Genomic DNA, 22336 nt, shown 5'->3' on the forward strand with positions numbered 1-22336 from the left:
TAGATATTGTACAGCAAATATTTTTTTCGAGACATGCTGCGTTGTTGATGTCAATCTACTGTTAGTATTGCCAAAGCTACCCGCCTCCTGTTCGTTTATACACGCTGACGCCGTCGGTCTTATTGCCACGAGAGGCGTTGCAGTCTCGTTGGCTCATCCACTGACTTTACTGCCACAATGTGCTGTGAAGGCTGCAAGACAAACCTTGAAAAGAACACGTTACCCATTTGCACTGTGTACCAACATCATTGGCCGTCCGGTGATTGCAATTGCTGGTTATACTAGTGAAGTACATCCGCGCAGCTATCCGCTCAGTCCAGACGGCACACGCCTCTTTCGTCACACTCAGAAACGCACCACAATCCACAGTTGAGATGGTGATTTTCCATGGTCACGTCGGGATTATAAAACTTGAGTATTAACAGTCGCTCTCATTCTGCCTCGACTGGACCCTCCGTGTCTGGAATCTAAGGCAGACGTCCTTCCAGTTGTGGACTGTATGGTGTCTGGAACAATGCCTGCAATGCAGCTCACCTACACAATCATGTGTCGTCGTCCAGCAATTAGTCTGATTAGCGTTCGTGGTGGATGCTGCGCTCTACGCAGCTTGGCAGGTCGGGCAGGAATAATCTTTTGGTGCTTGGCGTGCTGCTGGCGAGCGTATCTTTACGACTGAGCGTATGCGGTGGTGCGATCTCCACATGTGTCTTTCTGTAACAAACCGCAATTAGGTTGAGCTGGTCATCTCGTTTGCTGGATTCGTGCTAACTACCGACTCGCCGGCAAACTCATGCAGCTAGCATGGCTAGGGATCTCTGGGTGAACTTGAGTGTGGACACTGTAGATATCTGCATGTGACGGAGCAGTACAGTATCAAAATGGATCGACCTTCCAGCACTGCAGGGCCTGCAGTCACTGCAGCAAGTGCAGGCTGAAGTTGGTGCAAATCTACCTTGCTCTCTCGATTGCTATGACCTCGTGATAAAAGCGCGTCACAAGCGGCACTGACAGGCTTACCACTGGTAAGCCGGCTCTGGTAATACCAGAGCCGCCCTTCACAGTTGTGGCATGTCCACCAACGAGTTGAGGCTGTCGCTGGCGAGCCGGAGGCTGCCTTCCAATTGTTGTCCGATCATACGCTTTGCTGAAAGGGGAACTGCAATGCAAGACGCTCGCTGCGTGACGCGCCGATGTTTCGCGCCGCCGAACATGACGGCACTGGTGGCCAGCAGCAGGCCTCGTCCGTGCCACGCACGCGCAAGTTGAAGAATTCAAACAGCAGGCTTTCTTTGACCAATCGAGTCCAAGCAGCGCGCGTGTTTCTACACATCTCTAACTCCCATTGGCCAAAACACAACCTCGAGGGTAGGTGTTTGCGCTTTCGAGTTGGCTGAGATTGGACCAAATGGTGAGTCCTTTATCCGCCAATCGCCCATCCGATGTCTGTGATCCCACCAACGTCAGCAGCCCAAAATGCGAAGCGACCTTATATCTTTCTCCGCTCACATCTCATTTCGCCTCCGTCCTAGAAGCCACTCGAGAGTCTCACGATGTTCACCTCTGCCCTGCGTGCGAGCCTGCGTGTGCAGCGCCTCGGAGCCATGAAGATGGCGCAGTCATCGCCGGCGTTCTCGTCGTCTTTCGGTCTGCGCACGTTCGCCAACGCGACTGCTGCGTCGCTCGGCATCGACAAGTTCGGCGTGACGAACGCCAAGACGCAGGTGCACCGCAACCTGAGCTACGACGAGATCGCCGTCCACGAGGAGAAGAACGGCGAGGGTCACTTCGTCAAGAACGGTACGTACACGATCGACACGGGCAAGTTCACGGGCCGCTCGCCCAAGGACAAGTTCATTGTGGACCAGGCCCCGTCCAGCAAGAACATTTGGTGGGGTGACATCAACCAGCCCGTGAGCCCCGAGGTGTTCGACGAGCTGTACGAGACCGTGAGCGAGCACTACGGCCAGGCCGAGAAGGTGTACGTGTTCGACGGGTACGCCGGCGCCAACCCGGCTTCGCGCAAGAAAGTGCGCTTCATCACGGAGCTCGCGTGGCAGCACCACTTTGTGACCAACATGTTCCTGCGTCCTCAGACCAAGGAGGAGATTGCGGACTTCAAGCCGGACTTTACCATTGTGAACGCCTGCAAGGTGACGAACAAGAACTACAAGAAGCACGGCCTCAACTCGGAGGTGTTTGTGGCCTTCAACATCGAGAAGGACGTGGCTGTGATTGGTGGCACGTGGTACGGCGGAGAGATGAAGAAGGGCATCTTCTCCATGATGAACTACTGGCTGCCGCTCGACGGTATCATGGCCATGCACTGCTCGGCCAACAAGGGCAAGAACGGCGACACGGCTCTGTTCTTCGGTCTGTCCGGCACAGGCAAGACGACGTTATCGGCCGACCCGCACCGATACCTCATCGGTGACGACGAGCACGGCTGGGATGATGAAGGAATCTTTAACTTTGAAGGTGGGTGCTACGCCAAGACCATCAACCTGAGCGCCGAGAACGAGCCGGACATCTACAACGCCATCAAGCGCGATGCTCTGCTGGAGAACACGTACGTGGACGCCGAGACCAAGGAGCCGGACTTCTACAACACGTCCAAGACGGAGAACGGCCGTGTGTCCTACCCGATCTACCACATCCCCAACCACGAGCCTACCTCGAGCGGAGGCCACCCGAACAACATCGTGTTCCTCACGTGCGACGCCTACGGTGTGTTGCCGCCCGTGTCTAAGCTGAGCGACGGCCAGGCCATGTACCACTTCCTGTCCGGCTACACGGCCAAGGTTGCCGGTACGGAGCGTGGCGTGACGGAGCCCACGGCCACTTTCAGTGCCTGCTTCGGTGCCGCCTTCCTGCCGCTGCACCCGACCAAGTACGCGGACCTGCTGCAGAAGAAGCTGCAGAAGCACAACACGTCGGTGTACCTGGTCAACACCGGCTGGACCAGCGGCGGCTACGGCGTGGGCAAGCGCATGAGCATCAAGGACACGCGCGCCTGCATTGACGCCATCCTGGACGGCTCCATCAAGAACTCGGAGTTCTTGGAGGACCCCAACTTCGGCTTCTCCGTGCCCAAGAAGCTCGGCGAGATCCCGGAGAACGTGCTGAACCCGCGTGAGGCCTGGAGTGACAAGGAGGCGTACGACGTCACGGCCAAGAAGCTGGCCGGTATGTTCCAGGAGAACTTCAAGAAGTACGTGTCCCCCGGCGTGACGGACTACTCCAAGTTCGGCCCCAAGCTGTAAGTTAGTATCGGGAAGGCGGCTAGAGGGCGTTGCCACACAAGCAAACGTCGTCTAGTTCTCTTGAACCACCAAAAATAAAGAAGAAAAGGTTTGAAAACAGGTCGTTGGGGGTAATTATCGCAACTAACCGTAAATACATCAAAATTTTCCAAACTGACCGTAAAACTTACACAGCCGGCGTTTGTACATGAAGTAAAGAGACATCGCAGTATAAAAGGTTTGATGTACAACTGGGACGCGGTGAAGAACAAGTATCCAAAAGAAAAAGACTGCTTCAGTGCCAGATCGGATCTATTGGTAGCAAGAAGAGTACACAGAGACCACGAAAGTTCTGCAGACGGGTATGTGCAGACTGAGTATCTCACTTACTTTGCGTGTGTGTTGTGGACTAAAGACAACTGTCGCTGCTGGTTTTGCAGGATTAATATTGAATACGGCGAGACGGTTCTCAGAAGGAAATTAAGACGTAAGAAGCAGATGAGTCAGCGTCACAGGAATGAATAACTGACTTTGTGCTCGCAGCAACCAAGCCGTACGTGAGGAGAGAGCGAGCCAACTTCACAGGAATACCAGGCTTTGGGGGAGCAGGACCGTCGTACAGGTACGTGGACGAGTGTTTCTCTAGCAGTGTGTAATCTCAAAATTTATTTTGTTTATGTCAACTATGTTACGTAGATACAAGCGTCTGAGGAATTTTTGCGTCTTTAGGGGATCTACTGCTACCTGAACATCCTTGCTTGATCCCCATGTGGGGGGTGAGTGGTGTGGTAATAAAGCCCATTGACTTATTCTCGTTGAAAGCGTAAGCACGAAGAAACGCTGTACTGTCAGACGCTGATAGAAATACATCCCTAAATGTAACTGACTGCCTCCCGTACTTGGACTGAAGGTTAACCTTGCCTGGTTCCATGATAGTTGTAGAGTGAGCGACTATGTAATGGAGCGGTACATGTGGATTCGTCCTCGCTTGATCTTTTTTTACTAGTGAACTTCAACAAATGTAACCAATCAAACAGCATTTATAGACATGTGTATGTTTTACGGTCAGTTTGGAAAAGTTTGACGTATTTACGGTCAGTTGCGATAATTATCCGGTCGTTGGCTGCCGTTGTTGTTAGGACAGTGTTCCTAGTAGGGTAGATGACATGTAACATTGTTGTCGACCGACAGTGGGGAACTTTAGTTTCATGACAAGTAACTTATGGTGTGGGTCACATTAACTTACGATAATATCTTCCAAATTTATTTTAATTTATACTACTAGTAGTAGTATCTTCCGAATTTATTTTAACGCACCGAAACTCCTATGATGAAGCGACGTCCTTCATAACCGTCCAACGTGTCGTCGCATTTGGTACGCTCCTCGTGCGCCGCTGTGCTTTAGTTCGCTGTTTGCACACGATGTTCAAGAACACATTCCAGTCGGGTTTCCTGTCCATCCTCTATAGCATTGGGTACGTCCGTGTGAACGCTGTGTTCCTCTCATCGCTCATTTTCCTTGTGTATCTGTGTCAATTACAGAAGCAAGCCGCTGCAGATATGGGACAAACAGGTGCGCAATGGCCACATCAAGCGTATAACGGACCAAGACATCCAGTCGTCAGTGCTGGAGATCATGGGCACGAACGTCAGCACCAACTTCATCACGTGTCCTGCCCAACCGGCTAAGACGCTTGGCATCAAGCTGCCGTTCCTCGTTATGATCATCAAAAACCTAAAAAAGTACTTTACTTTTGAAGTGCAAGTGCTAGACGATAAGAACGTTCGTCGTCGCTTTCGAGCGAGCAACTACCAGAGCTCCACGAGGGTCAAACCCTTCATCTGTACCATGCCCATGCGTCTAGACGAAGGTTGGAACCAGATCCAGTTCAACCTCTCGGATTTTACGCGTCGTGCGTACGGAACCAACTACATTGAGACGCTGCGTGTGCAGATTCACGCCAACTGCCGCATCCGACGCATCTACTTCTCCGACCGCCTCTACTCTGAGGAGGAGCTGCCACCTGAGTTCAAGCTGTTCCTGCCGGTGCCGAAGGCCAACAACGCCACTTCTAACGAGCAGCAGAAGGCCGCTACGCCAGCTGAGCAGTTCATGTAGGCTTTCCTAGGACATAAGAGTTAATCTTTTCTCCTTCCTTGCTTCTTGTAATGTCTACACGAATACTTTAAAGGCTAAAGACATAAGGTCGAATGTAATACAATTCTTATCAAAGCTCTAGCTACTCGTGGCTCACTTCCGGGATTTACCCTTAGCGAACTGGTCGGCAAGCCATTCGATGCCTTCTTCCACTCCACGACCGGTAACAGCGTTGCTTGCACTGTATTAGGAACAGCACAACGCTAGTTAATAAAAAGAGAGTAATAGGAACTTTCGTTTTTGCTTACGTAATGTGCCAGGACTTGCTCCCTAGACTGTCGAGTTCGAGTTGCTGCATGCACTCGACGGGTGTGAGCGCACTCGGCAGATCCATCTTGTTGGCGAAAAAAAGGATCGGGACTTTCTTGGATGACAGTTCCTTGTGTTCAACAAGCTGCTCTAGCTCGTCCTTGGCCACACACATACGGATGGCGTCGGTGGAGTCTAGCACGTAGATAATTGCCTGAACGTCGCTGTAGTAGTTCTCCCACAAACTTCGGTAGCGACTTTGACCGGACATGTCGAAAACAGTAAAGTTGAGATTGGATTTTGTGAATTCCTCCACTTGAAAGCCGATGGTGGGGACGACCTCACGAGATTGGCTCTTCTTGGGCTTCAGATGATTCACTAGCGTCGTTTTGCCACTGTTGTCAAGTCCTACAACGAGGATACGGACCTGCGTTTTCTTCATTCCCAGCGCACTCGCTAGCACCTTAAAGAGGCCCATTCTTCAATTTACCGGGTCTAGTTTTGGTTTCGTTCGACGTCGAGTGAACAGCGTATGTGAATGGCTAAAAGTAGCTTCACCACCTCGAAGTCCCGCAACCAGGAAAACGACACCAAGCGCTATTTTAACCCTTTAGAAAATACAGAAAAGCGCTCCATTGTATAATACCGGTAAGCTATCCGCATTGAATCCGAATAAATGACCGATAGATCCCATTTTCTAATTTTGCCAAAAACAAAAGTTCCTATTTTCGGATCGCATTTCAGTCAACACCAATTGGAAATCTCACAAATATTGCAAGAAAAAAAAGCGATGCTTGTGTGATTTCAGCTGGTGCATCCATGTGGGGAGCCGGTGGGGTCCACGCACCGGTTAAACGGAAGGAGTTGATGCGTCCTACCTTAATATGTACAAGGACTGGGGGGGGGCTTACCGAGATCCGGAACAAGGTCTCTTGACGTCGTCTATTAGCTTGGATGGCGATGGGATGACTGAAGGCGACGCGCTCATTGTGGAAGTCCCTAGAATTTGATTCCGGCTGATATTCGCTCTCCGCTTGCGGGTGACATCTCCTTTTTCTCCCCCCCTACTTGATTGAAAGACGGTGGCTGATCTTCAAGCCGCAGTTTAGAATAATATTGATCATGCCCAACTCAACGATGTGAAGCCAAAAAATCTCAGGTATTCAGGAATTTGGAAGTATATAGTGGCCCAACGGGGATTCCAAAGGAAGACACGGGTGATCGTATTGAAGAGAATGGCAAAACTGGGGAGAGTGCCCTCGTCGTGGAAGTACCGGTACCTGTGCATCGAAGGGTATGGAGCGAACATCAAAGCGACAGCTGTGAAAGCCCAACGAAACGACGCCGAGTCGATCTTTCAAAGTGGGACTGGAAATAAGAAGAGCCGAGTTATTGTCAAAGACTAAAAGATTATTCTTCATCGATCGTGAAGATACTACGCGACAACTTCTGGATATTCACAAGAACAAATATTTCCGCGCGCAGCAAGAAGCACATGGATAACTTCTTTCGTGGATAACGTGTTCGGCCTTGGAAAGACAGCATTCGGTCGGAAATACATTCGGATATGCCGACAGATATGGGGGAAATTACAAAAGAAGAGCCAAAGAAAGGAGGCTTTTGGGACACTGTGCGTTGCTGCCACACGATCAAGATTGAGCTCACTCCGCGGCAACTCTTGGACATAAATGGCGAGTTTGATGGTAACAAGGCTGTCATCAATATGTTTGGTGGAATTTACACTTACTTTGACGACAATCTTGGCCTCAGACCCGAATTTCTCGCCTTCTCGTCTCCCCACGGTGACCACAGAATTGTTTTGAAGAATTTGACGGATGAAGTTGGTCCGCTGTTCATCATGATCGATGAGATTGGGATGGCGTTTAACCACATCAAACTCACTGACAAAGTGGACCAGAGTAAACGCTTTGTGGCGTTTCGCTACCATGTTGTGGCTTCGTTGTTTTCGAATGGAGATTTTTTCTTCCTAATTGGTGGCCGCGCCTCATCTCTAAACTATCTTTCAACGGTGGAATCGCGATTCCAGTCGAGTAATTTAGTTTTTAAGCACCTCGACCTCCGGCTCCTGCGATCCTCCGCAATTCAAAATTCATCAGAGACAGACGTGGACGAGGAGAAAGCTACGACACTCATGGATCACTATGCACTGGATGATTCTCAGTTGGAAACAGTTAGTAAACATCTTTGCCGAGCGACGTTTGTGTTGGAATCTTCAAAGTCAACCCAGACGTTTCACCAGAACGAGGCGTTGAAATTGTCTAAGCCGCTGCCGGACTCAGGTCGTAACGCTCTCGCCATCGGAAGCGAGGGGTTCGACGATAAAAAGGTGGTCATCAAGCTGTCGATCATGATGACTGTGATGATAGGACCAAGAGCTCTCTGGCGTTGCCGGAGATCGACAGCAGTGCGAGTGGACGAAGCAAGCGTGAAGAACTGGAAATCTACAAGAACGAAGGAGAGCTCAATGCATTTGCAGATTGCAGAACGATGACGTCAGACGGAAAGGAAGACGCATCGTTCCTACATGTACGGTGACGTCGCAATGGTGCTTGTCAGGTAAGTACGCAGGAGTAGCGAGATGTAGTGGCGGCGACGAAGCTAACGATTCAAATCACTTTCAGTTTTAACATCAACTGCTCACTTGGTCTTCTATCTACGGCAGGAAATTCCCCGCGCGTTTCTGGAGTTGCAAAAGGATCTGAGCCCAAGTGCCGCACGCTACCAATTAGAAGACGTCGACGATGTCGGTCGCGTGACGGCTCGACTTCACGGACCTCGATAGTCCTCAAGCGATGCCGCCGATCGCACGAGCAGAGCGAGCACACCGTCGAAACCTGGAATTCGTCCACACTGAGCTACATAAAGCAGTACGCGAGCGAGTGCACGAACAAGAAGCATTCTGCACGCCACCGCGACGGCCACGGCACACCAACACGACGGGAAGCATCGCAGATGCGACCTCACCGGATATAGCGAAAAAATCAAGCCCATCTACCCGCATCACACAGCTTTCGGACGCAGAGATGATCGTGGTATTAACGGCGCGCCTGGAGAGTCCAGAGCCGTATGGACGATGCTATGGAAGTCATCCGAATGCAGCAAGGTATGCTGGCCAAGAAAAACCGGGCGGAGCAGAGACTCGCTGCACTCCAAGCAGCACTTCGCAAGCAGCACTATGAGAGTCACGAGTTAGATGAAGAAGTCGAAGAGCCCAAGCAGTCGGAGCGTGACGATCAAAGCTCCTCAGGTTGGGGACAGAAGGCATCTGCGATGTCCCAAATGACCAGTCTGAACGTTCTTCATCGACCAATTATCGCCCAACAGTCAACTATCACTAAGTCATCAACTACGGAATTACCAGACTAGACGATACGCCAAAGAGCAAAACGACTGGTTCTGCACCTAGTCGCACGAAGGAAGAGTACAAGACGCAAGCGCAAGAGGTGGAAGAGATCAACCCACCTGTCGAGCAGAAGCCGACCCATTCACCAGGGACCGCTGAGAAGTCCTCGAAGCTTAAGGACATTCACTGCCGACGGTTCAATGACAAGGAGGAGGATCCTGGCTTAGGAGCTGGACTCGAAGATTTTCTGAACGAAATTGAAGGTGCAATCAGAATGGAAAAACTTCTAAATAAGTCCACGTGGTCAAGCCAGTTAAAGGCGCCAGTCCTGGGCACATTCTTGGAGGACCAAGCAAGCCGGTCTTACCATGACTTCGTGGTCGACCGCGAGGTGAGCTACGAGGACCTGACGGTGCACCTGAAGAAAGCGTTCGGCTGCCACTTAAGCCAGTATGAGCTGGCCAGACGCATGGACGCACCTAAGCGACAAAAAGACACGTGGAAGCAGTACATCACGTACCTCAAGTTTATCGAGCGCTTAATGGTGGGAGATCGATCGCAGCTACTGCTAGAAACGGTCTGCAACAATGCATGCCCGGAGGGGAAGTCAACTCTCCTCAGCAAGATCGACGAAACCAACACAAATCACATGGACGAGCTAGACAAGGTCGTCGATTTACTGATCCGTCTCAAGGATGACGGACGGCGCGTAGGTAGTGCGCGACCCGGAGGCCAAGGGAGTGTATCTCGCCAACCTCAGCAGCAAGGACAGCACCACAGCAACGGCAACACTATTAAGAAGCGCGGTAGTCAAGGTAACAGCCCTAAACAGCAGAAACAATTTCAAACCACTGGTCAGCAACGTCCAGGTTTGAGGCAAAATCACAACGCTCAAGCAAACACAAGCGAGAAGACAATCGCATGCTGGAACTGCGGAGAACCAGGCCACAAGCGTTTGCAGTGTAAGAAGCCGAAGAAACAGCAGCAGGCCTCGGTTTCCCAAGCTCAGCGCCTAGAACGCGATGCCGACGAAAGTGACGATGAGAGCGCGGGGCTGTGGATGGCAAATGAGCACGGAGAGATAACGTCAACAAACTGGCTGGTGGACTCAGGAGCGCCACACCACATGTGCTACACGAGCACTCCGCTGTTCGGCACTTCGCCATCTGACTTGATCATCAGAAATGCAAATGGTGGCCTGCTCCACGCTAACGTTAAAGGAAGCTGTATTGTCCGCGCAAGCAATAGATCTACTACGCAATCCGTTCTTTTACACGAAGTGCACCAAGTTCCAGGTCTTGACCGCAACTGGATCTCATTCACTGACCTCGGGGAACACGGGATCACTACTTCGTTTGGAGCATCAGCGTGTACGCTGACGAATCAGCGTGATGACATAGTCGCCATTGCTGAACGCCAAGGTAAAATGTGGATCCTGAACGGCGAGACGGCACGCACGGATTGCAACGCAGCAGTGATGTTTGCGCAGATGACGAAGGCAACCTTACAGCACTGGCATGAACGTCTAGGGCACTTCAATTTCCAGGATCTCCTAAGTATGTACAACCACGGTTTGACGGAGGACATGGATGTCGTCTCAAAGAAGCTAAAATTCTGCCTGTCCTGCGCACAAGCAAAGCAAAGCAAGTCGAAGCAGCCTACAGTAGATACATCTACATCCGCACCCACCGACCAACTTGGGGCAGTTCTCTGCGTAGACCTGAAGACAGAAATTCAACTGGACAGGAACGGGAACAAGCACATGCTTACAATTGTGGACTATGCATCGAGCTACAACAGGGTCTTCTTGCTGCAGACAAAGGATGAAGCGGCAAAACACCTCATGAACTTCATACCCGAATTTGAGCGCCAGTTTGGAGTCACAGTAAAGACGATCAGGTCGGACGGTGGCGGAGAGTTTCGAGGTCATGAAGTCACTAAACAATGTAGTCGACACGACATCGTTCATCAAGAAACTCTTCCGGATAAATCTGCGTCAAATGAAAAGGCCGAGCGCATGCACAGGACATTGATGAACTCAGGTCGTGCCATGGTCTGGGCATCTGGTCTTCCAGAACGATACTGGGGAGATGCCGTCAAGTATGCCTCATACATACGCAACCGACTTCCAACAAGAGCAAACGCAGATTACAAACCACCTTTGGACGTACTCACTGGAAAGCCGCCAAAAGTAAGCCACATATTAAAGTTTGGTTCTACATGCACAGCGCACGTCTCGCACACAAAGGCCGCCTCAGTCAAGCGCCGAGCGGAGAAAGCTGTAGCCATCGGGATCTCAGAGAACCAGGAGGGTTATCGCCTTCTTCTGCCTCGTACTCGGAAGATTATCGCTAGCTCCGACGTCCAGAACATCGAGGAGCTGGACATCCGCGAGAAAGAGACTGAAGAAGCACTGAACCAACTCAGCGTTGAAGAGGAACAAGCACAGCCTGAAGAAGAGCCTGCAGAAGAATCCGTACCAGAACAACAAACAGAACAAACAAGCAGTGCCCCAGGGTTCGTTGAGATCCCCGCTCCAAATGATACGTCAAACCGGAAGCGTAATAAACGCCACTATCAACCTCAGTGAAACCTCAGACAGCGGCGAAGACGAGTACCATGGGCACCCTATTAGTGCCGGTACAGCTCGCCGTGTTTTCGGCTCACGTAAAAGGATGAAGCGGCAAAGCGACTTCTCGCTGCCGCAGGAACTCATCGAAGAATTTGCAGGATCAGCAACACTTTTGTTGGCAGCAGCTACGCCACCTATGGTAACCCCACGTGATCTGGACGAAGCAATGCAGACTCCAGAATGGCCGCAGTGGAAAGAGGCTATCGAGAAGGAGCAAAAGGAACTTCAATCAAATGGTACATGAAAAGTCGTCAAGGGTGGTGCCGGAGCAAACGTTGTGTCGTCAAAATGGGTGTTTCGTATCAAGATTAATTTACGTGGAGAACTGGAACGGTTTAATGCACGATTGGTAGCTCGAGGATTTACACAGCGTTTTGGTATCGATTTCGAAGAGACTTATTCACCGGTGCTGAAAATCACAAGCATGCGATTCCTTGCGGCACTTGCATCCCAGTGGAAACAAAGACTTCGTCAAGGAGATGTTCCAAAAAAGGTTATGTTCTCGGACTTTACGTTGGTGACGTGATTATCGTTAGTGAAGACGATGCTGACAGCGATGAGGCTATGCTATTACTGGGCCAGATATACGACATCAAGGACATGGGAGATGCAGAAAAATGCCTCGGGATTTGTATCAAGCGCAATGATGAAGGCATTTTCCTACACCAAAGCGACACCATTGAGGAATTGCTGGCAAATATGGAAATGGCATCATACAGACCGGTACACACACCCATGGATACGACGAAATCATTTGACGACAATGAGATGATGATGAATACGGGGTTGATGAGGAAGGAAATTGGATTATTGTTGTGCATCTCGAACTGTACACGACCAGGTATAACCGCTGCAGTCAATTACTTGGCAAAATTTGTAGCCCGGCCTCGACAAAGTCACTGGACGGGAGTCAAGTGAATTTTGCGCTACCTTCGTGGCACTTCATCATTTGGACTATTCTTTAAGAGTGGGCAAGGTGCAGGCTGCAAATGGCGCGCGACATTTTACACGGACGCCGACTGGGCAGGAGACTCATCGGATGCGAAGTCAGTATCAGGAGCAGTTCTTATGCTTAATGGTGCCGTTATCGCATGGGCTTCTAAGAAGCAGACGTTTGTAGCTCTCTCCACGATGGAGGCCGAGTACGTCGCAGCAGCAGTGGCCATGAAGGAGGCTATATGGGTGAAACAACTTTCGTTGAAATTGGATTGTGGGCCAAGGACAAGACAATCGTGCTACAGAGTCAGCGCTTAAATTGATAAAGAACGAGATAGCCAGCGCTCGGAGCAAGCACATAAAAATCCGGTATCACTTTATCCGGGATGTGATTCAGCGAGGGGATGCAGCGATGCAGTATTGCCCAACTCAGAAGCAACTTGATGATATTTTGACGAAGCCACTACAGCGTGTGGCATTTCAGCGACTTCGGGAGCAACTACGGGTGGGTCAACTGGGCAAGACTTCGAGGGGGCTGTTGGAATCTTCAAAGAGAACGAGGCGTTGAAGTTATCTAAGCCGCTGCCAGACTCAGGTCGTAACGCTCTCGCCATCGGAAGCGAGGGGTTCGACGATAAAAGGTGGTCACCAAGCTGTCGATCATGATGACTGTGGTGATGGGACCAAGAGCTCTCTGGCGTTGCCGGCGATCGACAGCAGTGCGAGTGGACGAAGTAAGCGTGAAGAGCTGGAGATCTACAAGAACGAAGGAGAACTCAATGCATTTGCAGAGGCTGAGGCAACAGCTTTGACGTACCCAAGAGGCAACAGCGCGATGCGGCGTCTGAATTACCATGTACAGCTGCTTGGTCCACAGCCGTGCAAGGTAATTTGGACCCGCGGAACGTGAGCTGAGGGCTGTAACACGTCGGCCAATGGGAGGGCCTGAGCTAAAGCTGACTGGACCGACAAGCTGCCTGGAGTGACGATACCCCTAAGTTGTTTGTAATCCGAGGAGCCGGGATGGAAATGACAGTGGTGTGCTATATTCACAAAGGGCTTCTGGATTAGTACTGGAAAGGAAAGATCGGGGTTCTATTCGAATACCACGTTGCTTAAGCTACCGTGTCCATGTTCTGGTGCTTATATTCATGAAATAGCTGTAGAACCGTTCCCAGTGCACTTAGACTTTCGAGTCTAATAGCCAATTCGATTTTGTTCTATCTAAATCAGGCGACATTCTAGTTCAAGATACGAGGACATAGCACGAGCCCCGACGAAAAGAAAAAGGTTTCCCAACAACTGAGTAGCGGGCTTTGCTGTAGAATTAACTCGACTTACTCTGTCCAATGATTAGAATTACCCGCGAGGAACTAGATGATCGCGTACAGCGAGCCCGGCGTGAGAGCGCATCCCAATCCCACGAAGAGTCGCGTAAGGAAAGACAACTCCGTAAATAGAGGCTTCGTAAGGCAGTGACCCGCTATCGCAAGGCAATTGAAGAATTGGAGCAGCTCGAGTTAGTTGAAGTCCCAGCACCAGCTGAGTTCGGACAGATGAGAGTATCTGGTCCGGCGGTAGAGCGTGATGAGAAGACAGAAGAAGATGATCCTGCGGAGCATCAACGACGACTCACATCGCGAAGACCCTGGCGTCAATGCTCGCGGTTTTCAGATTGGAGCGTCAGGGAATGCAGATGACGATAGAGCTGCGGTTAAATGTGCGCGTGATGCGGAAAAAGCACAGACTAGTCGAGCAGCTATGACGAACTCACAAAAACAACGGGCAAGAGCGAAGGACGCGGACAGGAAAATAATTCGTCGAGCTAACAGATCCGAGTCTCAGGTTACCCGAGACCGCCGACAAGAAGCCGATCGAACAAGGGCACGGCGCGGTAGAATGCCACCAGAAGTGTTTGAAATTCATCAAGAACACCTTCGAAACGTCCAAGCCAGCCATAGAGTCACAAGTACAGAGGACTATCGCCTGCACGCTAGGAATCGCGATGCGGCGGCACATGAGGCACGCAGGGGATGCATGACCGATGACCAGCGTAAAGCCGAGCGCAACCAGAGCACTGCATCACGGAGAGAGCTCAGAGAAGGCATGTCGGATGAACAGCGGCAAGTAGAGCGCTGCCAGAATGCTGCAGCACGGAGAGAGCATAGTGTCAGGTGATCAGCGACAAGCAGAGTGCGCGCGAGATGCATCTGCACGGCGAGAGCACAGAGGAGACATGCCCGAAGAGCATCGACAAGCACAGCACTCCCGAGAAGCTGCCGCGCTTTTAGCACGAAGGGGGGTCATAACGGGTGAGCAAAGGGAGCAACGAAAGGAACAAGAGCGGTTTCGCAGGCGATCTCGGCAGTATAAGAAGGGCCTCGCGTACCACGACAGTTTTGACCCTTCCACAGTGGCTGGTGGCCGTCATTACGTTACGCGTTACACGGACGACAACGGGGAGAACAAGCGAGTTGTCACTACTACAACGCTTGGAACTTTCCGCAAGAGACAGACGGATGCTGCTGTCGTAACGGACTGGTGTTCGTTCCGACTTCGCGAACAGCACCTGATGCGCTTCTAACACTTTTCGAAAACCCGACTTTCATGCGGTCAATCCGGGCCTACAACAACGTATTCGCATTTACGTCCATAGGAGCTTCGCGGTCTCGGCCTCTTAATGTCGATGAAAGCGTGACACGAAATGGTGTCTACAACTTCCGTGTACAAGGGTCAGTGTGCCACCGCAATGGATCGTTGCTACCTCCTACCTTCGGCCGCTCCATGTATGCCCGAGTTTACTTTAACGATCCAGACATGGATGCACGTGTGAGAAGCCGTATGAACATGACCCAATGCCTCGATCGAGCCGTTATGGAAACGATTAACCAGATGATGGTGGCTCACAACCCGTACACACAAGAATCTATCAACGAGCGTAGATTATTGATAGATCGTGGTTGGGATGCGTATGCAGCAGCCATCAGGGTGCACGAACGACGCCGAGTGGCAGGGGAAGACGTTGATGAGCATGATCCGTCATTATCCTTGAGTAATTTTCTTCCGGAGGGAGATCACCTTAAGCTGCGTCTGCACGTCACACGAAATGCGAGTCCGGATACGCGTAACACCCCAACGGCATCAGAGGTGGCAGCCGTTGTGATCGACACGAACGCGGCTGAGCATCGGACTATTATCCTACACACGACAGGAGGAGGTTTCAAGCCATCTTTGAGACGAGCGTTACCTACGACCCGCTGCATTACCCTCTACTGTCACCCTATGGGGAGAATGGATGGACTTACGATATTCCCTACGTTGATAATCCCGTCGATCGCCACGATGACCCGTTGACGATGTCCGTTCGGGAATATGAGGCGTATCTGCTTTATGACCGGACGGTTAGTAATTCTCTTATCCTGCGCGGTGGGCGACTAACGCAGCAGTACTGCGTTGACCAATGGTCCAAATGCGAACAAGAGCGCCTGCGCTTCATCAAGAAAAACCAACTTCAATATAGGCTGGAAACTCTCCAAGGACTCACGGACGCGTTGCGTGGCGAGTCTGTTGAAAATCACAGAATGTCAGCTGACGACGAGGCGCCATACGTAGGACTCGGCGTGGGAATAATACGGAGCAGGAGTCAGCGGAGCCAGATGCGGGTGAGGCAGGACGCAAGATCATCATACCTCTACGGTTTACAGGTGGTCCCCGCTACATGTACCAACACTTCTTGGATGCCATGGCAATCGTCCGTGAAACAGGAGCCCCGAACCTGTTCATTACGATGACATGCAACCCGACCTGGCCTGAGATCAAGGAAAGCTTACGCCGTGGGGAGAAAGAATCCGACCGACCGGACATCGTGGCTCGCGTGTTCAAGGAGAAACTAAAAGCTCTTAACGAGGATCTCGATGAGGGTGTGCTGGGGATTCAAGCCGCTTGAGTCCATGTAGTGGAATATCAGAAGCGTGGTCTTCCCCACGCCCACATACTGCTTATCCTGCGTCCGGAGGACAAGCCCACTACCAAGGAAGACGTCGATAAGCTGGTGTCCTCGGAGCTCCCGGATAAAGAGAAGTACCCCGAGCTGTACGATACGGTGATTTCCAATATGCTGCATGGACCCTGTGGTCAACAGAGCCCGAGCTGCACGTGCATGAAGAACGGAAGGTGTTCCAAGAAGTTTTCAAAGGCGCTCGCGGACGAAACGGTGATGACCCCTGACAAATACCCCACGTGCAATCCTGGTCGCCGTCCGGATGGAATTTGTGCCATAGGGGAACGTATGGGACAACGCGACCATCAATCAGTGGGTGGTCCCGTACAGTTCGTTCCTGTTGCAGAAATCAAACTGCCACAGTACGGTCGAGATTGGTGCCACGAACAAGGCCATCAAGTACATCTACAAGTACGTCTACAAGGGCTCAGACATGACGACAATAACGATTGAAGGCGAAAAAATTTGGGCGAGCGAAATTCTTCTGTATCTCCTCGGGAGGTATATTTCTCCGGTAGAAGCTTGCATGCGGCTATTCATGCATCCAACACAAGGATCAACACATTCTGTCGTGACGCTACCTATCCACTTGGAAAGAATGAGCATGGTTGCTTATCGCGACCAAGCGACGACCCCCAGCTTCACAACTTGATTAACCGCGGGGACAGATCAATGTTGACGGGGTTTTTCAAGCTGTGCGCGCGTAACCCAGAAGCTACGGCCACTCTACTGTACAAGGATGTACCGCGGAAGTACAAGTGGACGGAACACAAGACGTGGGAACCGTATAAGAAGTACGTTGCTTCTCTAGGACGCTTGGTACACGTATCTCCGCAGGACCCGGAACGCTTCTACTTGCGACTTCTCCTGTGTAACCGACGCTAGCCTAAATCCTTTGCGGATCTTCGAACGGTTGATGGTACGGAACATCCTACATATCAGCAAGCAGCTTTGGCGCTTGGGTATTTGGAAAATGACGACGAGTGGATACATTGCTTACGCGAAGCCGCCGAGGTCAAGATGCCGTACCAGCTACGCAACTCTTCGGCATCATTTTGGTTTACTCGATGCCTGGCAATGCCAAAGATCAATGGGACAGGTTCAAGAAGGATATGTCAGAGGATTATGCACGAAGCATTGAGGTAAGAGACGCAGACCTGCATAATGTACGCGAAGAGGAGGCGCGTCTTCGAATGGCGGAGTACAAGGTGTCGAAGAACTTGGCTGACTTCTTGGTTCCGAGCCAAACGTCCCTCGAGATGTACGGCCTTCCTCTGCTAGCCGATTACGACGATGTATCTGCTCAAATGGACGATCCGGATACAGCGTCTGCTGATGTTGTCCAGCAAGAGATTGACGCGTACCCCCAAAACGAACTGGAGCATGTTGCGGAGCAAGCAGACCCCTTAAGCAGCAACCAGAGGGATATTTTTGACCAAGTTATTGCTGCTGTGAGCAGACCGGTTGGATGGGAGAAGCTGTTCTTTTTGGGTGGTCCGGGTGGAAAAGGAAAGTCGTTTCTACTCGAGCAAATAATCGCTCACGTTTGGATGCAACGTAAGGCTGCCATCGCGGTTGCTTCGAGTGGGATTGCAGCCACTCTGGCAACTGGAGTTCATACCGCGCATTCGACGTTACGGATTCCCCTCAAACTAACAGAGCCGTCGACGTGCAGCCTTTCATGGCAGAGACAAAAAGTCGAATTGATTCGTAGCGCGAGTTTGATCATTTGGGACGAAGCGCCGATGATGAGCCGAGCTTGCTTTGAGGCTGTTGACAGGTCGCTTCGGGGTATTATGAAGAACGAGCTGGAGCCGTTCGGCGGAAAGGTAATGGTGTCCAGCGGTGATCACCACCAGATTATACCTGTACTGAAGGATGCTACGCGTGCGGAGACGATTCAAGCTTGCTTCAAGTCTTCGCCGCTATTGGAGCATTTGCGTCAAGTGCGGCTAACCGAGAACATGCGTGTCCGCACCGCCCCAAACGCGGCCAGTGCGGCTGAGTTCGTGGAATTCTCTGAATTTTTATTTTTAATTGGAGAAGGCCGTTACCCAGTCAACCATGAGATCGGTGCTGGCGATATATGCCTCCCGCGCGGCATGCGTATCATTCCAGAACGACGGGTACAGCAAATGACCTCTGATGAAGAAGACGCGGATATGAAGCCTCCCCCAAGTTTCAGGCTATCCCCTCCGGCGGACGAGGAACACGAGCGAGATTTGGACGAAGTTGAAGAAGACCGACGAGTTCGCAACGTCAACGCACTCATAGATGCAGTGTACCCGGGCGTTGATACCGAGAATTTACCCGATGAATACTTCGTTGAGTGAGCCATACTAGCCCCCACAAATACAAGTGTTCGGCGTATCAACGACATGGTTGCAAAACGGCTTTCGGGTAAAACGAAGGAGTATCTCTCGGGGAGCAGCCTCGAAGGGGTCGCGGATGCAAATATGTTTGAGCAGGAGCTCTTGTATTATCTTAACTTCTCCGGTATCCCTCCGCACAGGATTGTTCTGAAGGTTGGAACACCTATCATCACGATTAGAAACCTGAATAGCGACGCAGGACTTTGCAACGGAGCGCGGCTTCGGGTTGTGTCACTGGGCGAGAGAAGCGTCGAGGCCAGCATTATGTCCGGGCCGTTCAAGGGTAAGAAGGTGTTCATTCCTCGGATCGTCTTTTATGGTGAGGACGATGACAAGGAGTTCCCGCTCAAACTCAAGCGTAAACAGTTCCCCGTAGCTCCAGCGCTCGCCATGACTATTACCATTGGCCAAAGTACTATCGATCCACCACGTGGGTATATACTTGGAATCACCGGTATTCGCCCATGGGCAGCTTTATGTGGCGTTGTCGAGAGTGACTTCAAGGAAGGCGATCAAAATTGCTGTGGATCCAGAGGCCATCGATGAGGACGGGAACGTACACACCAACAATATTGTGTACAGAGAGATCTTTGGAACGCGAACTTGGTAGGGCACGTAATGCATATAATGCATTTAGCTTTGATTTCGAAATGTTCTCTAATCCGCCGCAGCGCACCGGAGGCCGTCAGCCCACACTACACCAACCAACCATGCCCTAGCGTCCGCGGCCAGAGCGCTAGTCCTAAACTATCAATGCAAGCACGGCGTCTGTCCGTCCGTCACACGAAACGCTCAGGTTTTTGGGCATTCTCATTGGCTGTCGAGTGGAGCGAATGCGGCTCTGATAGGTTAAAACCGGATTATGTAACTTACATCAACAAATTCATATGATTCACAGAGTACATATGGAGATTTGCACAAGGCGGCATCGTTTTAATATTACGAAGTATTAATATTTTAAAAGTGCATATTTCTTTTAATATATGTGCGAAACAGACAGAGCTACTTATTCTCAAATGAAATAGCTGCTAAAGACGCTTCCTAAACTGCAAGGTGCTTAGCGTACACGTAGAATTCGATTTTTCGAGGCCATACTTTAATATACGTAGTAATTTGTACAGTACTTAATCGTTTCTTAAGTTACAATGACTTTATTAAAATAACTACATCTGTTTTGTTGTAGAAGTAATAATAAATCTGAGAGTGAGGTGACTGAGCTGCCAAATCGTAGTACATGTACAGTACAACAGAAGCTGGCCATAAGAGCTGACCGTAAGAACAACGCTGCTAATAAACGTTGCCACTTGATCCATAAAGATAGATAGTTTTAGATTGAATAAAATGAACTCATATGTGCTACTGCTGTAAATCATTGTTTTCTAAGAGCTGTTTAGACAGCAAAATCCGATACTACTTAACGGGTGGACGTGTCGCCGATAGGGCGTAGGATACGATTTTAAATGGAGCGGTAAGACAACAACAAAACACGAGAGGTGTTAAGTATAGTTGGTTAAGTAGATTTCATAAAGAAACGTTAATAACTTGGAGCCTAAATGACGTTTAACCATCCTGGAATCATCGTTACACTATCAAACAGAAAAACACCGCCGTCAGCAATAGCAACAGCGAGGCATCTTGCGACGCATTATCGAGATGCTTTAATCCTAACTGGCACAGATTAGAGTGTCTAATGACACATTTTGAATCAGCTCAAAATGAGCGCTAAATGTATTAAAATGTACAAAATTAAAAATTGTTTTGTTTTTCATTGAGTTTGGTATGAGAAGTGATCAATCTTTAGCTACTTACAAGATTAAACAGGGTAAGTAGTGCAAGCTTTACTATCTTTTGCGCTGACGTGAGCTAAGTTTCATGGCTCAGAAACGGCCCGTGGTATCGAGCACGACGCTAAACTAAACATATTGTGTAGCATTTGTATAAATGTTATTTGAAGTACAGGTGGTTTTGGGTGGAAGATGAAGATAGCCAACAATAATAAAGAGGTTGTAGTAAGAATCTTGATTCAGGATAATTAGAATATATTTTTTTAATCAGGTAAGCATGATGCTGACCCAGATAACTTAATAAAATTAAAAATATCGAGGCGCATAGGGGGGCCTAGCTTTTTGTAATATTTAACCCGCCGAAGCGTAGCGGAGGCGGGAAGGGCAAAACAAGTAGAACTAAACCTAAACTACCGACGCGTAGCGGCGGCGCTTGGCTAGTTATACTACTAGTAGTAGAAAGTAAGCAACGTCATTTCCTCTAAACTGAGAGAGGTGCACCGCACATCGCCCAAACCTGCAACGCGACAGTTAATCTTAGAGTTGTAGCTTTCCGTGCCATCCGCGCATGCACGCCACAACAATTCTAAACGCCCATGGCACAGCTCGCCCGTCTTCAAAAGCGCCTCGATGCGCACGAACGAATTTTCACTACGGTGCCTGGGCTCGCAGAATTCGTACTAGCGCTGAACACCACGAATAAACAAACATGCGCAGTGCGTATGTGTTTTCTTCGCGGCGACCACTTCACAACCGGTAAGTACTGTCCGCTTGCATATGCATCACACTTACTTCATGACTTGGTACTCTGGCAGATCGCTCCAACGGAACGCATCTAGAATTCGTCGACGCCGAGTCCGCCCAGTCTTTCGTTAAGGTGCGCAAGATGATCCTTTCGGTCCCAACCAACATAACAAACGGCGAAACCCGTCGCCTTACTATGTGGGAGCCAATCGACCTCTCACTCTTTGTCCCCGGTACGTTCTCCTCATGAATTAATAAATGGCAATAACATTAAAAAAAAGCACGCTTTTACTTACACTTGGTGAATGCAACAGGCACCGTGTACGAGATCCGCCACCTTTTCAAATTCAGCATGTATAAAAAAATGCCACAAGCATGGGTGACGCAAATTTGCGCTGCGGACAGAGTGGTGTGTACGGCACCTTACACCACAGACAGTACAACCGATGACCACGGCGACGCAATGACTACTGAAACACTTGGTACCAACAAGCTTAAGCGCAAACTCTCCGCAACGCCGCAAGACAACGCTACAATGGCTTCTCCACCGACAAAACGTCACCACACAAGCGAGCAAACACCGCTCGAGACACCGAAAACACAATTGAACAACAAGTAGTAGCACAACGTCTTCGCAACAAACGACCAACACCTTAGCCATGCTGACTTGTTTTTCGTAACGGTAAGGAGGGAATGCAGGATTAGCGTCGGATGGTCCGACAAACATTAATGTGACACTCAATTTGCATCACGCTAACCAGCACATATATGTATATCGCTAGTGGGACACGCCGGGCACCCCGGCCATAAAGCGAGCCGCTAGGTGAGAACTGCCACAATTTTTTTGCTACACTAATA

The 22336-nt window shown here is 50.3% G+C and overlaps 5 protein-coding genes across 5 annotated transcripts; 4 read left to right on the top strand and 1 right to left on the bottom strand.

The window, feature by feature from the left end:
• Nucleotides 1–1520: 1520 nt before the first annotated feature.
• Nucleotides 1521–3359, top strand: PITG_10210 (phosphoenolpyruvate carboxykinase; the record flags this gene model as incomplete). Its single annotated transcript, XM_002902685.1, has 1 exon — nt 1521–3359. One exon carries the CDS (start codon nt 1551–1553, stop codon nt 3258–3260), a length of 1710 nt encoding a protein of 569 aa, XP_002902731.1.
• Nucleotides 3360–4661: 1302 nt separating this feature from the next.
• On the top strand, nt 4662–5358 carry PITG_10211 (uncharacterized protein; the record flags this gene model as incomplete). The annotated part of the gene is made up of 2 exons (XM_002902686.1): nt 4662–4714; nt 4782–5358. The coding sequence occupies 2 exons, from the start codon at nt 4662–4664 to the stop codon at nt 5356–5358; spliced, it is 630 nt and encodes a 209-aa protein (XP_002902732.1).
• Nucleotides 5359–5490: 132 nt separating this feature from the next.
• On the bottom strand, nt 5491–6124 carry PITG_10212 (ADP-ribosylation factor family; the record flags this gene model as incomplete). Its single annotated transcript, XM_002902687.1, has 2 exons — nt 5491–5578; nt 5646–6124. The coding sequence occupies 2 exons, from the start codon at nt 6122–6124 to the stop codon at nt 5491–5493; spliced, it is 567 nt and encodes a 188-aa protein (XP_002902733.1).
• Nucleotides 6125–7213: 1089 nt separating this feature from the next.
• Nucleotides 7214–8449, top strand: PITG_10213 (uncharacterized protein; the record flags this gene model as incomplete). The annotated part of the gene is made up of 3 exons (XM_002902688.1): nt 7214–7977; nt 8034–8193; nt 8330–8449. The coding sequence occupies 3 exons, from the start codon at nt 7214–7216 to the stop codon at nt 8447–8449; spliced, it is 1044 nt and encodes a 347-aa protein (XP_002902734.1).
• A 12881-nt stretch (nt 8450–21330) lies between these two features.
• PITG_10214 (uncharacterized protein) lies at nt 21331–22097 on the top strand (the record flags this gene model as incomplete). The annotated part of the gene is made up of 3 exons (XM_002902689.1): nt 21331–21490; nt 21550–21711; nt 21793–22097. 3 exons carry the CDS (start codon nt 21331–21333, stop codon nt 22095–22097), a joined length of 627 nt encoding a protein of 208 aa, XP_002902735.1.
• Between the last annotated feature and the right edge of the window lie 239 nt (nt 22098–22336).

Source organism: Phytophthora infestans, genomic scaffold (assembly GCF_000142945.1).
Source record: "Phytophthora infestans T30-4 supercont1.17 genomic scaffold, whole genome shotgun sequence".
Taxonomy (NCBI): domain Eukaryota; phylum Oomycota; class Peronosporomycetes; order Peronosporales; family Peronosporaceae; genus Phytophthora; species Phytophthora infestans.